Source organism: Drosophila novamexicana, unplaced genomic scaffold (genome assembly GCF_003285875.2).
Source record: "Drosophila novamexicana strain 15010-1031.04,08,12 unplaced genomic scaffold, DnovRS2.1 tig00002192-arrow-arrow-pilon, whole genome shotgun sequence".
Classification (NCBI taxonomy): Eukaryota; Metazoa; Arthropoda; class Insecta; order Diptera; family Drosophilidae; genus Drosophila; species Drosophila novamexicana.
In genome coordinates, this window is record NW_020824957.1 from 32,208 (window position 1) to 49,286 (window position 17,079).

At 38.6% G+C, this 17,079-nt stretch overlaps 1 protein-coding gene across 2 annotated transcripts in view; it reads right to left on the reverse strand.

Moving 5' to 3' along the window:
• Positions 1-1,646: 1,646 nt before the first annotated feature.
• The window catches only part of LOC115769035 (sodium/potassium-transporting ATPase subunit alpha), a 41,482-nt gene continuing 26,049 nt past the window's right edge, over positions 1,647-17,079 (reverse strand). Inside the window, exon 5 of one of the 2 annotated variants that reach the window (XM_030713742.1) lies at positions 1,647-1,924. In XM_030713742.1, the coding sequence (XP_030569602.1) occupies positions 1,880-1,924 (45 nt within the window). In that variant the 3' untranslated portion in view covers positions 1,647-1,879. Of the gene's footprint in view, positions 1,925-5,893; positions 6,173-17,079 lie in introns of those variants that run through there. The other variant, XM_030713740.1, reaches the window with a different exon arrangement.

The window sequence follows — 17,079 nt, forward strand, 5'->3', positions numbered from 1 at the left end:
TCGATCAGGATTTGCGGACAAAAATAGAGAAAAACCAAAATCAGCTACCTGACGTCAAAATAGTGGATGGTTTTATCTATAGGCAAGCTGAGCACGCAAAAGGAGATAAAGTTGCCGATGATTTAGTTTGGAAATTATGGCTTCTATAGCATTAAAAATGACTCATGACACTTTCCGCTCATGGGGGAATCAACAAAAACTTAGAAAGAGTGCGAAGGTATTACTATTGGCAGAGAAAGTAATCGGTTCTTTCAAAAACTTTATGTTAACTTTCTCGGTCCGTATCCGAGATCCAAGGCTGGTAATGTAGGAATTTTTATTGTACTCGCACACTTTACGAAATTTCCTTTTCTGAAAGCCGTAAAAAAATATACTGCAGACGCCATTATACAATTTTTGGAAGAGGACCTGTTTCATTGTTTTGGTGTTCCCGAAACGGTAGTCTCTGATAATGGAGTACAGTTCAAGTCGCATGCCTTTAATAATTTAATGCAAAAGTATAAAATAAACCATGCCTATACAGCGGTCTACGCACCACAGGCTAATGTCTCCGAGCGTGTTAATAGGTCTAGTGGTATTATATATACGCAGAAAATGACAACAAAAATAAAATATAAATATAAAATAAAAAAATAAAAAATAAAATATAATTATATATATATATTTATATTTATTTAAAATGTTAGCTGAAATATAAAACTACTCGATTGCACTTGGAAATTGCAGACTTGTGTTCGATCTACAAGAAAAATGCGTGTCTGCGAATTTTTGACACGGTGAGGTTAGATGACACTTCCACAAGCCAGACTGGGCCTTTCTACCAGTGATTATCAACCAGAGCAGTCGCATTTAATAATTTTGCGTAAAGCTTAGCCTAACCTGCAAGCACGTTTTCGTTTTTTTTTTTGTGCTTAACTTAAAAATACAAGGCTGTAAGCTTAAATACTACAGAAAAGAAATTCATGCTTAATGGCATTGGTCCACAGAACTCCCATTGGACGGATCAACCTTTCCATGTTTTAATTTTGGTGCCAATCCCAAAAGGGTAAATATTTCTTTCCTCTTGCGGACCAGCCGCTCATTGCTTTTGCGCTGTGTATGTTTTTTTTCTAATTATCATTTTCTGTTGTACACAGATTATCACTTATGCAGAAACTCCTAAGCTAAGTTTCTCACTCTCTGAAATAATCGAGCAGAATCGGAATTACGGGCACAGGGAGCCTGGCAGATCATCGCCACCTGACACAGTAGTGTTCGGCATGTTTTGAACAAGCACGGATCGACGCACACAAAAAAGAAAAAAAAAATGTTATAAGTTAGCAAACGAAAGTGCCGCCGTTTGTAATAGTCCGATCCATAACCCACCGTGAAAAATATTTTTGATTTAACAAGTTTGTTATGCTCGAATAATTTAATTGAATAAGCCATAATAGTTAATTACCGAGCGGCCAACCTGGCGACTAAGAAGTTACATATTTTTTTTCGTTTTGCTTTCTATAATATTCCCTTTAATTTTTTTTATTGTTTATTTTTGCGTTGGGTATAATGTGCTAAAGCGAAAAGTTGCCGAGTTAACAATAAGTGAAAAGCAAAGTGATTTTTGTCGGCAAATGAAAATTTTAAAACTTTAATTCATCTTAAGCAATGCGTCAGAAAAATAAACCCTCCCTTAATACATATTTATAAATACCACTCGTATGGACACCGCCGAAAGTACTTTCGTCGCTGGATCTGCTAAATGGTAAGCTGGAGCACCCCATTATAATTTACAATTGTTCTGTTTAATCAGGGTATTACTTGGCAGGTTCACGATCCAAAATAAGTTTTTTTCTAACAGCCAAATGAGCATGCGTACGATAACTTTAAACAGTTGTTGTTTTTATCGTCTTGTTGTGCCAAAGCGTGAACCGAGCTTATGTGAAACCTGAGTAAACAACGGAAAAAAAACAAAAAAAAATGTTTATTTTGATATTATTTTTAAGCTTAATTACGAATGTAAAATATAACTGCTTTTAAGAAACAGTGGCAAATTGGTCATATTCGTAGTCCGCAGTTGTGAAAACTTAGCTGGTGAGGTTCAGTGCTACATTTGTCTTAAAGATATTGATCACAGAGCTCAACTTTTATCGACCAGCTGCAATCATTCTTTTCACTGGGTATGGCATATTTGTTGAAGACTTTACATATCGCGTAGACGCAATAACCATCCGAACATTAGACGGAAATTACGAACTATTAGCACGCTATGTTAGTAATTTGTTTGAGGGAAGCGCAACCGAGTGGTTTTGGCGCTATCACAAAAGCGTACATGAAATAAAATGGAAAGAATTGAAAAACGCCTTACGAGTTCAGTTCAGGGAAGAGCGTACAGATGTAAACATTCGAGCTCCAATAGACCGTCGCAAGCAAAAGGCCAACGAAACCTTCGATGAGTTTTACGAAGCTGTTGTTGCAATAGCAGATAAATTATCTGAGCCCTTGCCGAAAGGATATTTATTGGCCTCTATTAAATCAAATCTATTACCGGAAATCCAACACGAGCTTTTATATGAAAAGATCGAAAGCATAACTAAGTTGAGAAGCGTTGTTAGGAAGCGAGAAGTGTTTTTCCAGACAATACCTCAAGTGGCGAAACCACGACCTGCTCCAAGGCCAGCACACCGACTTGTACACGAGGTTGATACCAATTCTGATAATGAATCAGTTACAAGCGATAAAGATGTAGCAGCCATAAGTCTGACCTGTTGGAATTGTGGCAGCAGTGGCTACGACTCTTTGCTTCGTGCACCGCCGAAAAGTGCATGCAGACTATTAGTATCGAAAGCGACCAACACAGATTAGAAGCTTCTAGTGCTTCCAATATATATCTACCGAACTTTACAGACTTACCAGAGGTACCTTTACACAATCGTCTTCAAAATACTAATAATCAAGTCGTCAGCCCCCATAGTAAGAGAATGGCACGCTCCAAGTTTCGGAGAAATGTCTATCATAAACACCGAAAACTCGAGAATAATATACGAACTGCAGATGGTAACACACAGAGGGTTGTCGGAAAATTACGTACCGAAGTACAGTATAGAGGAAATACCAAGACGTTGACATTCTATCTAGTCCCATCGTAAGTTCAGCATCTTTATTTAGGTATTAATTTTTTGGGCCGAATTGGATTTACTGCCGTCCGTCTTGACAAATACTGCCAATTTGGCCAGCCTCGAAGGTCCAGATATGGGTGCATATCGACCATTGACGGAATCGCAACAAATAATTTTGAATAAGACTATTCAGTGCTTTCCATCTTTCACGAAAAATGGCTTAGGAAAGACAAACCTTCTTGAGCATGTGATTGATGTTGGCGATTCAAAGCCAATTAAACAAAGACACTATGCCGTCTCTCCAGCGATCGAAAAGTTAATGTTCGATGAACTCGATCGCATGATTGCACTAGGTCTAATTGAGGAGCCATACAGTGCCTGGTCGTCGCCAGTGCTTGTGCGCAAGACCGGCAAAGTCAGACTTTGTATTGATAGTCGTAACGTCAATGAAGTAACACGAAAAGACGCATATCCCACGCCGCTAATCGACGGGATACTCAGCCGTCTTCCGAAGGCAATAAGATGGCAATAAATAACTATCCAGCGCCCCGCTCATTAAAACAGCTTCTCCGTTTTCTGGGTATGACTGGATGGTAGCATCACCGCTCACCGATGCCCTCAAGCACAAACGTCGTTGCGAATGGTCGGAACAAGCTGAAAATGCCTTTCAATCTCTGAAAAGAGCGATGTGCAAAGCTCCTGTATTGCATACACCAGATTTCGAGGCCGCATTTTATATTCACTGTGACGTGAGTCACAACGGTGTTGGAGGAGTCCTTATGCAAATAAATAAACAGGGCGATGAGATTCCCATTGCCTATATGTCACGAAAACTTAATCAATTTCAAAGATGTCAATTTCAATAGTATGTATAAAAAATTCCGTGCATATGTTGAGGGTCAGTCTTTTACTGTGATTACTGATCACGCGTCCTTAAAATGACTGATGGCCCAAACAGACCTAAGCAGCCAATTGGCACGATGGGCGTTGAAGCTGCAGGGGTATACCTTTTCGATTCAACATCGTACAGGATCCAAAAATATTGTGCCCGACGCGTTATCAAGAACTTACGCTGACGACTTATCGGCCATCGACGTCTCCACCTTTATAGACCTGCAATCGCCTTGTTTTCAATCGATTGGCTATCAGGATTTGCGGACAAAAATAGAGAAAAACCAAAATCAGCTACCTGACGTCAAAATAGTGGATGGTTTTATCTATAGGCAAGCTGAGCACGCAAAAGGAGATAAAGTTGCCGATGATTTAGTTTGGAAATTATGGCTTCTATAGCATTAAAAATGACTCATGACACTTTCCGCTCATGGGGGAATCAACAAAAATTTAGAAAGAGTGCGAAGGTATTACTATTGGCAGAGAAAGTAATCGGTTCTTTCAAAAACTTTATGTTAACTTTCTCGGTCCGTATCCGAGATCCAAGGCTGGTAATGTAGGAATTTTTATTGTACTCGCACACTTTACGAAATTTCCTTTTCTGAAAGCCGTAAAAAAATATACTGCAGACGCCATTATACAATTTTTGGAAGAGGACCTGTTTCATTGTTTTGGTGTTCCCGAAACGGTAGTCTCTGATAATGGAGTACAGTTCAAGTCGCATGCCTTTAATAATTTAATGCAAAAGTATAAAATAAACCATGCCTATACAGCGGTCTACGCACCACAGGCTAATGTCTCCGAGCGTGTTAATAGGTCTAGTAGTATTATATATACGCAGAAAATGACAACAAAAATAAAATATAAATATAAAATAAAAAAATAAAAAATAAAATATAATAATATATATATATATTTATATTTATTTAAAATGTTAGCTGAAATATAAAACTACTCGATTGCACTTGGAAATTGCAGACTTGTGTTCGATCTACAAGAAAAATGCGTGTCTGCGAATTTTTGACACGGTGAGGTTAGATGACACTTCCACAAGCCAGACTGGGCCTTTCTACCAGTGATTATCAACCAGAGCAGTCGCATTTAATAATTTTGCGTAAAGCTTAGCCTAACCTGCAAGCACGTTTTCGTTTTTTTTTTGTGCTTAACTTAAAAATACAAGGCTGTAAGCTTAAATACTACAGAAAAGAAATTCATGCTTAATGGCATTGGTCCACAGAACTCCCATTGGACGGATCAACCTTTCCATGTTTTAATTTTGGTGCCAATCCCAAAAGGGTAAATATTTCTTTCCTTTTGCGGACCAGCCGCTCATTGCTTTTGCGCTGTGTACTTTTTTTTCTAATTATCATTTTCTGTTGTACACAGATTATCACTTATACAGTTATTATGAGAAACTCCTAAGCTAAGTTTCTCACTCTCTGAAATAATCGAACAGAATCGGAATTACGGGCACAGGGAGCCTGGCAGATCATCGCCACCTGACACAGTAGTGTTCGGCATGTGTTGAACAAGCACGGATCGACGCACACAAAAAAGAAAAAAAAAATGTTATAAGTTAGCAAACGAAAGTGCCGCCGTTTATAATAGTCCGAGCCATAACCCACCGTGAAAAATATTTTTGATTTAACAAGTTTGTTATGCTCGAATAATTTAATTGAATAAGCCATAATAGTTAATTACCGAGCGGCCAACCTGGCGACTAAGAAGTTACATATTTTTTTTCGTTTTGGTTTCGATAATATTCCCTTGAATTTTTTTTTATTGTTTTTTTTTGCGTTGGGTATAATGTGCTAAAGCGAAAAGTTGCCGAGTTAACAATAAGTGAAAAGCAAAGTGATTTTTGTCGGCAAATGAAATTTTTAAAACTTTAATTCATCTTAAGCAATGCGTCAGAAAAATAAACCCTCCCTTAATACATATTTATAAATACCACTCGTATGGACACCGCCGAAAGTACTTTCGTCGCTGGATCTGCTAAATGGTAAGCTGGAGCACCCCATTATAATTTACAATTGTTCTGTTTAATCAGGGTATTACTTGAGCAGGTTCACGATCCAAAATAAGTTTTATTCTAACAGCCAAATGAGCATGCGTACGATTATTTTAAACAGTTGTTGTTTTTATCGTCTTGTTGTGCCAAGGCGTGAACCGAGCTTATGTGAAACCTGTGTAAACAACGGAAAAAAAACAAAAAAAAAATGTTTATTTTGATATTATTTTTAAGCTTAATTACGAATGTAAAATATAACTGCTTTTAAGAAACAGTGGCAAATTGGTCATGTTCGTAGTCCGCAGTTGTGAAAACTTAGCTGGTGAGGTTCAGTGCTACATTTGTCTTAAAGCAGCTGCAATCATACTTTTCATTGGGTATGGCATATTTGTTGAAGACTTTATATATCGCGTAGAGGCATTAACCATCCAAACATTAGACGGCAATTACGAACTATTAGCACGCTATGTTAGTAATTTGTTTGAGGGAAGCGCAACCGAGTGGTTTTGGCGCTATCACAAAAGCGTACGTGAATATAAAATGGGGCCTCGAAATCTGGTGTATGCAATACAGGAGCTTTGCACATCGCTCTTTTCAGAGATTAAAAGGCATTTTCAGCTTGCTCCGACCATTCGAAACGACGTTTGTGCTTGAGGGCATCGGTGAGCGGTGATGCTAGCGAAGCAAAATTGCAAATAAATTTTTGGTACCATCCAGTCATACCCAGAAAACGGAGAAGCTGTTGTTATTGCCGAAATTTTGTCAGGGTCCATAGCTATTGTTCCATAGTCGACCACATGGCCTAAATACTTCACTTCTTTTACGCAAAATTTACTTTTCTCAACATTTATTGTCAATCCTGCGTTAGAAAGGCACATGGTTATCTCTATCAATACAACAATATGTTTCTCAAAAGATTCAGAAACTATCAGTAGATCATCCAAGTATATAAAAACTTCATTTTGCAACCAAACAGGGATTATTCTATCCACTAGCTTTGACATTGAGCACAAGTACCACTGGCGACGACCAGGCACTGTCTGACTCCTCAATTACACCTAGTGCAATCATGCGATCTGGTTCATCGAACATTAACTTTTCGATCGCTGGAGAGACGGCATCGTGTCTTTGTTTAATTGGCTTTGAATCGCCAACATCAATCACATGCTCAAGAAGGTTTGTCTTTCCTAAGCCATTTTTCGTGAAAGATGGAAAGCACTGAATAGTCTTATTCAAAATTATTCGTTGCGATTCCGTCAATGGTCGATATGCACCCATATCTGGACCTTCGAGGCTGGCCAAATTGGTAGTATTTGTCAAGAAGGACGGTTTAGCTGTTTGTGCCACTTAACCTTGAAACGTAGCAGGTGAACTGGTTGGTAAGGGTAGTGAACGAGATTGCGAAGACGATGCTACTTGACTGGTAAAATTCGTCATCAGGTTTCTAAATCCTTCATTTAGCGACTGAGTAATTAGCTCACAATAAACTTTTTTTTTTTTTTTTTATAAAAACTTCAAAATACTTCATTAATATATCCGGAACTTATGGGCCACTTTCCTAAGTAATCATAACACTGTTCATAAATGTGCAACAAATAAAGGCATTTATAATATACGATATCTGCAACATATTGTATACGATGGTTTCTTTATATGTTGATAAAACAACGATCAGCCGCATAGCAAACGGCCGTATGCCTGATCGCTAGAATTATCAAGTATCAAATAAGTATGCTACCGTCTTTCACTGAAAATCAGAAAATCCAATTGTCTTCCTAGTTAAGAAAACGCACCAACAACACTAAGATCACCAGGATCATTAGCCGCCAATATATTATCCAGGAAGATTTTAACAGGTAGCAATGAAAGAGGGAACAAAATGTTATAATCTATGCCTGAAATAAGGTGAAATAACACAAAGAAGAGGAAGGGATGTGTGGTAACTGGGTTGTGATCATTTCAACAATTCACGTTTCCAGTGGGCCACTTAGGGTATCTTAATACCTTGTTTCCATTTAGCGGTAGGCCGTAGAACTTGTCCAAGTTTTAAACCAGCATCCAGCAAAAATTCCACAAAATAATTAAGACTACAAGGATAGTTTACAATAGTTACTGTTGATTGCGGAGTTAGCCTTAATTTGAAAAACCAACTTATCCAGCAATCAGAACTAATGGACATGCGTTTATTTGTTGTTCTATAGGCTAGGACCTGAGCTATGAGAAATGCTAGGTAATCCATAGCCTTTCAACAATAAACAAGGACAAGGGAAATGGAACCATGTTCCAACTGATTGGGGAGTCAGATGTTATCGACTGAGAAAAAAAATTGCTCTATTGTATTTAAGATCGGGGCTTGCCGGATCAGGCCCCACGTTGGGCGCCATATATAATTAATATAACATACAACGTAGGATAGTTGCAGAGTCGAGCTGATAGAAGTATAGACACCTTACGGAGCACGCGCTGGTAATTATTAAAATTTCGCGTGTTGTTTTGGGGGAACAGGTCGCCTATCTATCAGTTGGAACGACATAATAGACAAAGAAAAAAGAAGAAAAAGAAAAGTAGGTCTGCTCTGATTTATGAATGTATAGTGTACGATAGCTACCCCAGAGATGGAAATTGGAAGCAGCGTATGCCCACCCTACCATGATCGTCCAAGGGCCAAGACATGCTTGAGACGATCCCTTGTACATCCTTGATATTGTTTACATTGACGCAAGTCTGCTTTTCATATATCCCGGAATGGGAAAGGGTCTTAGTTAGAATTCATGGTAACTTCTTTATTTATGTCAATTAGATCTTTCATTAAAGTTGTGGTTATTCCTTAACATTCCAAAAGATATTACAACATATAAATGAGTTAATTTTATTTTAAATTAGAAGCAATGATAATATATTATATTATAGTTGCTTCCCTACCACTAACCAAATTTTACATGTCTTTTGCTTACTCTAGGCCAAAAACTAGTTGATTTATTTTATCACTATACCGAAGCGAAAAGATGCTGAAAACAGTAAGGGTTAATATGTACATTTTATATATGCAAATATGTCAAAGACACAAATATGTATCGTTATAATAAAAGTAGGATTAAGCCATGCAGATTATATTATGCGGCTTAAGGCCATTTTAGCTGTTTAGTAAATTTACCGGAGGTGTGCTTAATATTTAGCGCCACTACTGTACGGTGCACAGCTGATATGCATTGCATGCGACAGATCAAATGCTCGCCAATTTGTTATTAATTTTTTTTTTTTTTGTGTTTTTACCGTTGTTTACTCATGTTGCACATAAGCTCGGTTCACGCTTTGGCACAACAAGACGAGAAAAACAACAACAACTGTTTAAAATTGTCGTACGCATGCTCATTTGGCTGTTGAAAAGAAAAAACTTATTTTGGCTCGTGAACCTGCCAAGTAATACCCTGGTTAAACAAAACAATTGTAAATTATAATGGGGTGCTCCAGCTTACCATTTAGCAGATCCAGCGACGAAAGTACTTTCGGCGGTGTCCATACGAGTGGTATTTATAAATATGTATAAAGGCAGGGTTTATTTTTCTGACGCATTGTTTAAGATGAGTTAAAGTTTTAAAAATTTCAATTGCCGACAAAAATCACTTTGCTTTTCACTTATTGTTAACTCGGCAACTTTCGCTATAGCACATTATACCCAACGCAAAAAAAAAAAACAAACAATAAAAAAAATAAAGTGGAATATTATCGAAACCAAAACAAAAAAAAAATATGTATATTCTTAGTCGCCAGGTTGGCCGCTCGGTAATTAACTATTATGGCTTATTCAATTAAATTATTCGAGCATAGCAAACTTGTTAAATCAGAAATATTTTTCACGGTGGGTTATGGATCGGACTATTAAAAACGTGCGGCACTTTCGTTTGCTAACTTATAACATTTTTTTTTTCTTTTTTGTGTGCGTCGATCCGTGCTTGTTCAACACATGCCGAACACTACTGTGTCAGGTGGCGATAATCTGCCATGCTCCCTGTGCCCGTAATTCCGATTCTGCTCGATTATTTAAGAAAGTGAGAAACTTAGCTTAGGAGTTTCTGTATAGGTGATAATCTGTGTACAACAGAAAATGATAATTAGAAAAAAAAGTACACAGCGCGAAAGCAATGAGCGGCTGGTCCGCAAGAGGAAAGAAATATTTACCCTTTTGGGATTGGCACCAAAATTAAAACATGGAAAGGTTGATCCGTCCAATGGGAAATCTGTGGACCAATGCCATTAAGCATGAATTTCTTTTCTGAAGTATTTAAACTTACAGCCTTGTGTTTTTAAATTTAGTACAAAAAAAAATCATAGAAAAATGTGCTTGCAGGTTAGGCTAAGCTTTACGCAAAATTATTAAATGCGACTGCTCTGGTTGACAATCACTGGTAGAAAGGTCAAGTCTGGCTTGTGGAAGTGTCATCTAACCTCACCGTGTCAAAAATTCGCAGACACGAATTTTCTTGTAGATCGAACACAAGTCTGCAATTTCCAAGTATAATCGGGTAGTTTTATATTTCAGCTAACATTTTAAATAAATATATATTATTATATATATTATATTATTTTATATTTATATTTTATTTTTGTTGTCATTTTCTGCGTAGGTAGGCAAACTACAATAATTAACAAAAATACTACTAAAATTAAAAGAAATCTACTACTTACTAAGTGTCAAACCAATTGTTAGTCACAACTGCATTAACGAAAATTCCATTGCCTACTTTTGGGCACACAAAAAAAATAGTCAACTAATTTCTGTTAACAAGCGCCATTACAAGCCCCCGGGCCAAAATCGCACTTGGGGGTACCACAAGGGTGATAAGCGCTTGTGACAAGGACTGAAAGAAAAGTTACTGTTTAATATCTTTTGCATGATATTTTCCAATTAGATTACCCTGCATATCTTCAATCTCATAATAACTGTTTCCTAGCTTATGACGGATTCTTGCTTTTATGAATATCGGGGCATTAAACCCCTTGACAAAATTACTTTGTTGAAATTTTCTGCGAAAGACTTCCTGTCCTACGACATAGGAGACCTTTCGGCTTCTCAAATTGTAAAGCTTTTCGTTTCGTGAATGTTGATTGTGCATCACGTTGACCGTTTTGTTCCTTATTAAATCGAAAGAATCGTCTCTGTTGAATGACACGGCACTATCTTCCAGGTAGTTTAGGTCACGTAAAAGCCGATAAGTAGAGCCATTTGTTATCATATGTTGACCAAAGACAAGTCTATACGGGGTATTATTTACTGCTGCATGTAGGCTTGAGCGTAAGGAGCAGCAAATTTTACTCAAATTTTCATCCCAGTTTGATTGATTGGGATGAATATAGGCTTTTATGGCCGAAATTACAGACCTATTAACACGCTCGGAGGCATTAGCCTGTGGTGCGTAGACCGCTGTATAGGCATGGTTTATTTTATACTTTTGCATTAAATTATTAAAGGCATGCGACTTGAACTGTACTCCATTATCAGAGACTACCGTTTCGGGAACGCCAAAACAATGAAACAGGTCCGCTTCCAAAAATTGTATAATGGCGTCTGCAGTATATTTTTTTACGGCTTTCAGAAAAGGAAATTTCGTAAAGTGTGCGAGTACAATAAAAATTCCTACATTACCAGTCTTGGATCTCGGATACGGACCGAGAAAGTTAACATAAAGTTTTTGAAAGAACCGATTACTTTCTCTGCTTTTTGCAAGTGGGGGTCTGAGTACCTTATTTGGACTTTTAGTAGTTTTGCAGATCTCGCACTGGTTAATGTATTCTTTAACTGATGTCACCAAATTCGGCCTTCGCACTCTTTCTAAAGTTTTGTTGATTCCCCCATGAGCGGAAAGTGTCATGAGCCATTTTTAATGCTATAGGCACTAACTCTGAGGGAAGCCATAATTTCCAAACTAAATCATCGGCAACTTTGTCTCCTGTTGCGTGCTCAGCTCGCCTATAGATAAAACCATCCACTATTTTGACGTCAGGTAGCTGATTTTGGTTTTTCTCTATTTTTGTCCGCAAATCCTGATAGCCAGTCGATTAAAAACAAGGCGATTGCAGGTCTATAAAGGTGGAGACGTCGATGGCCGATAAGTCCTCAGTGTAAGTTCTTGATAACGCGTTGGGCACAATATTTTTGGATCCTGTACGATGTTGAATGGAAAAGGTATACCCCTGCAGCTTCAACGCCCATTGTGCCAATTGGCTGCTTAGGTCTGTTTGGGCCATCAGCCATTTTAAGGACGCGTGATCAGTAATCACAGTAAAAGACTGACCCTCAACATATGCACGGAATTTTTTTATACATACTATTGCGGCTAAACACTCTTTTCCGGTAACAGAGTAGTTTCTTTGACATTGATTAAGTTTTCGTGATATATAGGCAATGGGAATATCATCGCCCTGTTTATTTATTTACATAAGGACTCCTCCAACACCGGTCTGACTCGCGTCACAGTGAATATAAAATGGGACTTTAAAATCTGGTGTATGCAATACAGGAGCTTTGGACATCGCTTTTTTCAGAGATTGAAAGGCATTTCCAGCTAGTTCCGACCATTCGAAACGACGTTTGTGCTTGAGGGAATCTGTGAGCGGTGATGCTAGCGAAGCAAAATTGCAAATAAATTTTTGGTACCATCCAGTCATACCCAGAAAACGGCGAAGCTGTTTTAATGAGCGGGGCGCTGGATAGTTATTTATTGCCGACATTTTTTCAGGGTCCATAGCTATTGTTCCATAGTCGACCACATGGAATAAATACTTCACTTCTTTTACGCAAAATTTACTTTTCTCAACATTTATTGTCAATCCTGCGTTAGAAAGGCACATGGCTATCTCTTTCAATACAACAATATGTTTCTCAAAAGATTCAGAAACTATCAGCAGATCATCCAAGTATATAAAAACTTTATTTTTAAACCTAACAGGGATTATTTTATCCATTAGCTCTGACATCGTCGACAGTGCATTGGTTAGGCCAAAAGGCATGACCGTAAATTGGTAGAGGGCTCTACTGGCACTGTAAAGGCTGTTTTATCCCGAGAACTTGGTTCTAGTGGTATTTGCCAATAGGCATCTTGCAAGTCAAGGCTAGTTATGTACTCAGCCTTCGGAAGACGGCTGAGTATCCCGTCGATTAGCGGCATGGGATATGCGTCTTTTCGTGTTACTTCATTGACGTTACGACTATCAATACAAAGTCTGACTTTCCTAAGCCATTTTTCGTGAAAGATGGAAAGTACTGAATAGTCTTATTCAAAATTATTCGTTGCGATTCCGTCAATGGTTGATATGCACCCATATCTGGACCTTCGAGGCTGGCCAAATTGGTAGTATTTGTCAAGACGGACGGCAGTTAATTGAATTCGGCCCAAAAATTAATACCTAAATAAAAATGCTGAACTAACGATGGGACTAGTTAGAAGGTCAAAGTCTTCGTATTTCCTCTATACTGTACGTAATTTTCCGACAACCCTGTCTATGTTACCATCTGCAGTTCGTATAGTGGAGCACATGAGTTTGTGAGGTATTCGATCTTGTAATATGTTTTTAGCAAAGCTCCCACCAATGCAACTAACGGACGCACCAGTATCCAATAAAATAGATACATATCTGCCTAATATTAACACCTCTGCGTACGGCCGAATATCGTGGCTTACTATAGCGGATAGCAGGTATTTATTCTCGAGCTTGGAACGTGCCATTCTCTTACTATGGGGGCTGACGACTTGTTTATTAGTATTTTGAAGACAATTGTGTAAAGGTACCTCTGGTAAGTCTGTAAAGTTCGGTAGATATATATTAGAAGCACTAGAAGCTTCTAATCTGTGTTGGTCGCTTTCGATACTAATAGTCTGCGTGCACTTTTCGACGGTGCACGCGGCAAAGACTTTTTTCCATGACTGCATCTAGCACAACTTGGTCTATATGTGTCTGCTTGACCACAGCCATAACAGAAAACGCGGCGATCGGCCACGCAGTCTTGATAACGATGGCCACTACTGCCACAATTCCAACAGGTCAGACTTATGGCTGCTACATCTTTATCGCTTGTAACTGATTCATTATCAGAATTGGTATCAACCTCGTGTACAAGTCGGGGTGCTGGCCTTGGAGCAGGTCGTGGTTTCGCCACTTTAGGTATTGTCTGGAAAAACACTTCTCGCTTTTTAACAACGCTTCTCAACTTAGTTATGCTTTCGATATTTTCATATAAAAGCTCGTGTTGGATTTCCGGTAATAGATTTGATTTAATAGAGGCCAATAAATATGCTTCCGGCAAGGGTTCAGATAATTTATCTGCTATTGCAACAACATCTTCGTAAAACTCATCGAAGGATTCGTTGGCCTTTTGCTTGCGACGGTCTATTGCAGATCGAATGTTTATATCTGTACGCTCTTCCCTGAACTGAACTCGCAAGCGCCAAAACCACTCGGTTGCGCTTCCCTCAAACAAATTATTAACATAACGTGCTAATAGTTCGCAATTGCCGTCTAATGTTTGGATGGTTAATGCCTCTACGCGATATATAAAGTCTTCAACAAATATGCCTGACCTACCGGAAAATTTCAGTTTCCAATTGGCGATAATTTGGCTTATCCGATCTGGACGTAGCTCGGTTCCTAATGAAGAAAGCCTGGGCATTAAATTAGTCGGAGTCATACTAACAGGAGTTGCTCGATTTTGGGGCCTTGTTGCATTGTTGGCATTATTGGACGTTCGTGGCAACACAGATGGTTCAGCTGTTTGTGCCAATAAACCTTGAGACGTAGTAGGTGGACTGGTTGGTAGTGAACGAGATTGCGAAGACGATGCTACTTGACTGGTAAAAATCGTCATTAGATTTCTAAATCCTTCATTTAGCGACTGAGTAATTAGCTCGCGCTAGTTTTCCGGCTCTATCCCGTCGACGATGTCATGGATAGAATAATCCCTGTTTGGTTGAAAAATGAAGTTTTTATATACTTGGATGATCTGCTGATAGTTTCTGAATCTTTTGAGAAACATATTGTTGTATTGAAAGAGATAGCCATGTGCCTTTCTAACGCAGGATTGACAATAAATGTTGAGAAAAGTAAATTTTGCGTAAAAGAAGTGAAGTATTTATTCCATGTGGTCGACTATGGAACAATAGCTATGGACCCTGAAAAAATGTCGGCAATAAATAACTATCCAGCGCCCCGCTCATCCGTTTTCTGGGTATGACTGGATGGTTGCATCACCGCTCACCGATGCCCTCAAGCACAAACGTCGTTTCGAATGGTCGGATCTAGCTGAAAATGCCTTTCAATCTCTGAAAAGAGCGATGTGCAAAGCTCCTGTATTGCATACACCGGATTTCGAGGCCCCATTTTATATTCACTGTGACGCGAGTCAGACTGGTGTTGGAGGAGTCCTTATGCAAATAAATAAACAGGGCGATGAGATTCCCATTGCATATATGTCACGAAAACTTAATCAATGTCAAAGAAACTACTCTGTTACCGGAAAAGAGTGTTTAGCCGCAATAGTATGTATAAAAAAATTCCGTGCATATGTTGAGGGTCAGTCTTTTACTGTGATTACTGATCACGCGTCCTTAAAATGGCTGATGGCCCAAACAGACCTAAGCAGCCAATTGGCACGATGGGCGTTGAAGCTGCAGGTACGATTCAACATCGTACAGGATCCAAAAATATTGTGCCCAACGCGTTATCAAGAACTTACACTGAGGACTTATCGGCCATCGACGTCTCCACCTTTATAGACCTGCAATCGCCTTGTTTTCAATCGACTGGCTATCAGGATTGCGGACAAAAATAGAGAAAAACCAAAATCAGCTACCTGACGTCAAAATAGTGGATGGTTTTATCTATAGGCAAGCTGAGCACGCAACAGGAGACAAAGTTGCCGATGATTTAGTTTGGAAATTATGGCTTCCCTCAGAGTTAGTGCCTATAGCATTAAAAATGGGGGAATCAACAAAACTTTAGAAGGAGTGCGAAGGTATTACTATTGGCCCAATTTGATGACATCAGTTAAAGAATACATTAACCAGTGCGAGATCTGCAAAACTACTAAAAGTCCAAATAAGGTACTCAGACCCCCACTTGCAAAAGGCAGAGAAAGTAATCGGTCCTTTCAAAAACTTTATGTTGACTTTCTCGGTCCGTATCCGAGATCCAAGGCTGGTAATGTAGGAATTTTTATTGTTCTCGAACACTTTACTAAATTTTCTTTTCTGAAAGCCGTAAAAAAATTTACTGCAGACACCATTATACAATTTTTGGAAGAGAACCTGTTTCATTTCTTTTGTGTTCCCGAAACGGTAGTCTCTGATAATGGAGTACAGTTCAAGTCGCATACCTTTAATAATTTAATGCAAAAGTATAAAATAAACCATGCCTATACAGCGATCTACGCACCACAGGCTAATGCCTCCGAGCGTGTTAATAGGTCTGTAATTTCGGCCATAAAAGCCTATATTCATCCCAATCAATCAAACTGGGATGAAAATTTGAGTAAAATTTGCTGCTCCTTACGCTCAATCCTACATGCAGCAGTAAATAATACCCCTTATAGACTTGTCTTTGGTCAACATATGATAACAAATGTCTCTACTTATCGGCTTTTACGTAACCTTAACTACCTGGAAGATCGTGCCGTGTCATTCAACAGAGACGATTCTTTCGATTTAATAAGGAACAAAGCGGTCAACATGATGCACAATCAACATTCACGAAACGAAAAGCTTTACAATTTGAGAAGCCGAAAGGTCTCCTATGTCGTAGGACAGGAAGTCTTTCGCAGAAAATTTCAACAAAGTAATTTTGTCAAGAGGTTTAATGCGAAGCTCGCCCCGACATTCGTAAAAGCAAGAATTCGTCATAAGCTAGGAAACAGTTATTATGAGATTGAAGATATGCAGGGTAATCTAATTGGAAAATATCATGCAAAAGATATTAAACAATAACTTTTCTTTCAGTCCTTGTCACGAGCGCTAATCACCCTTGTGGTACCCCCAAGTGCGATTTTGGTCCGGGTGCTTGTAATGGCGCTTGTTAACAAAAATTAGTTGACTA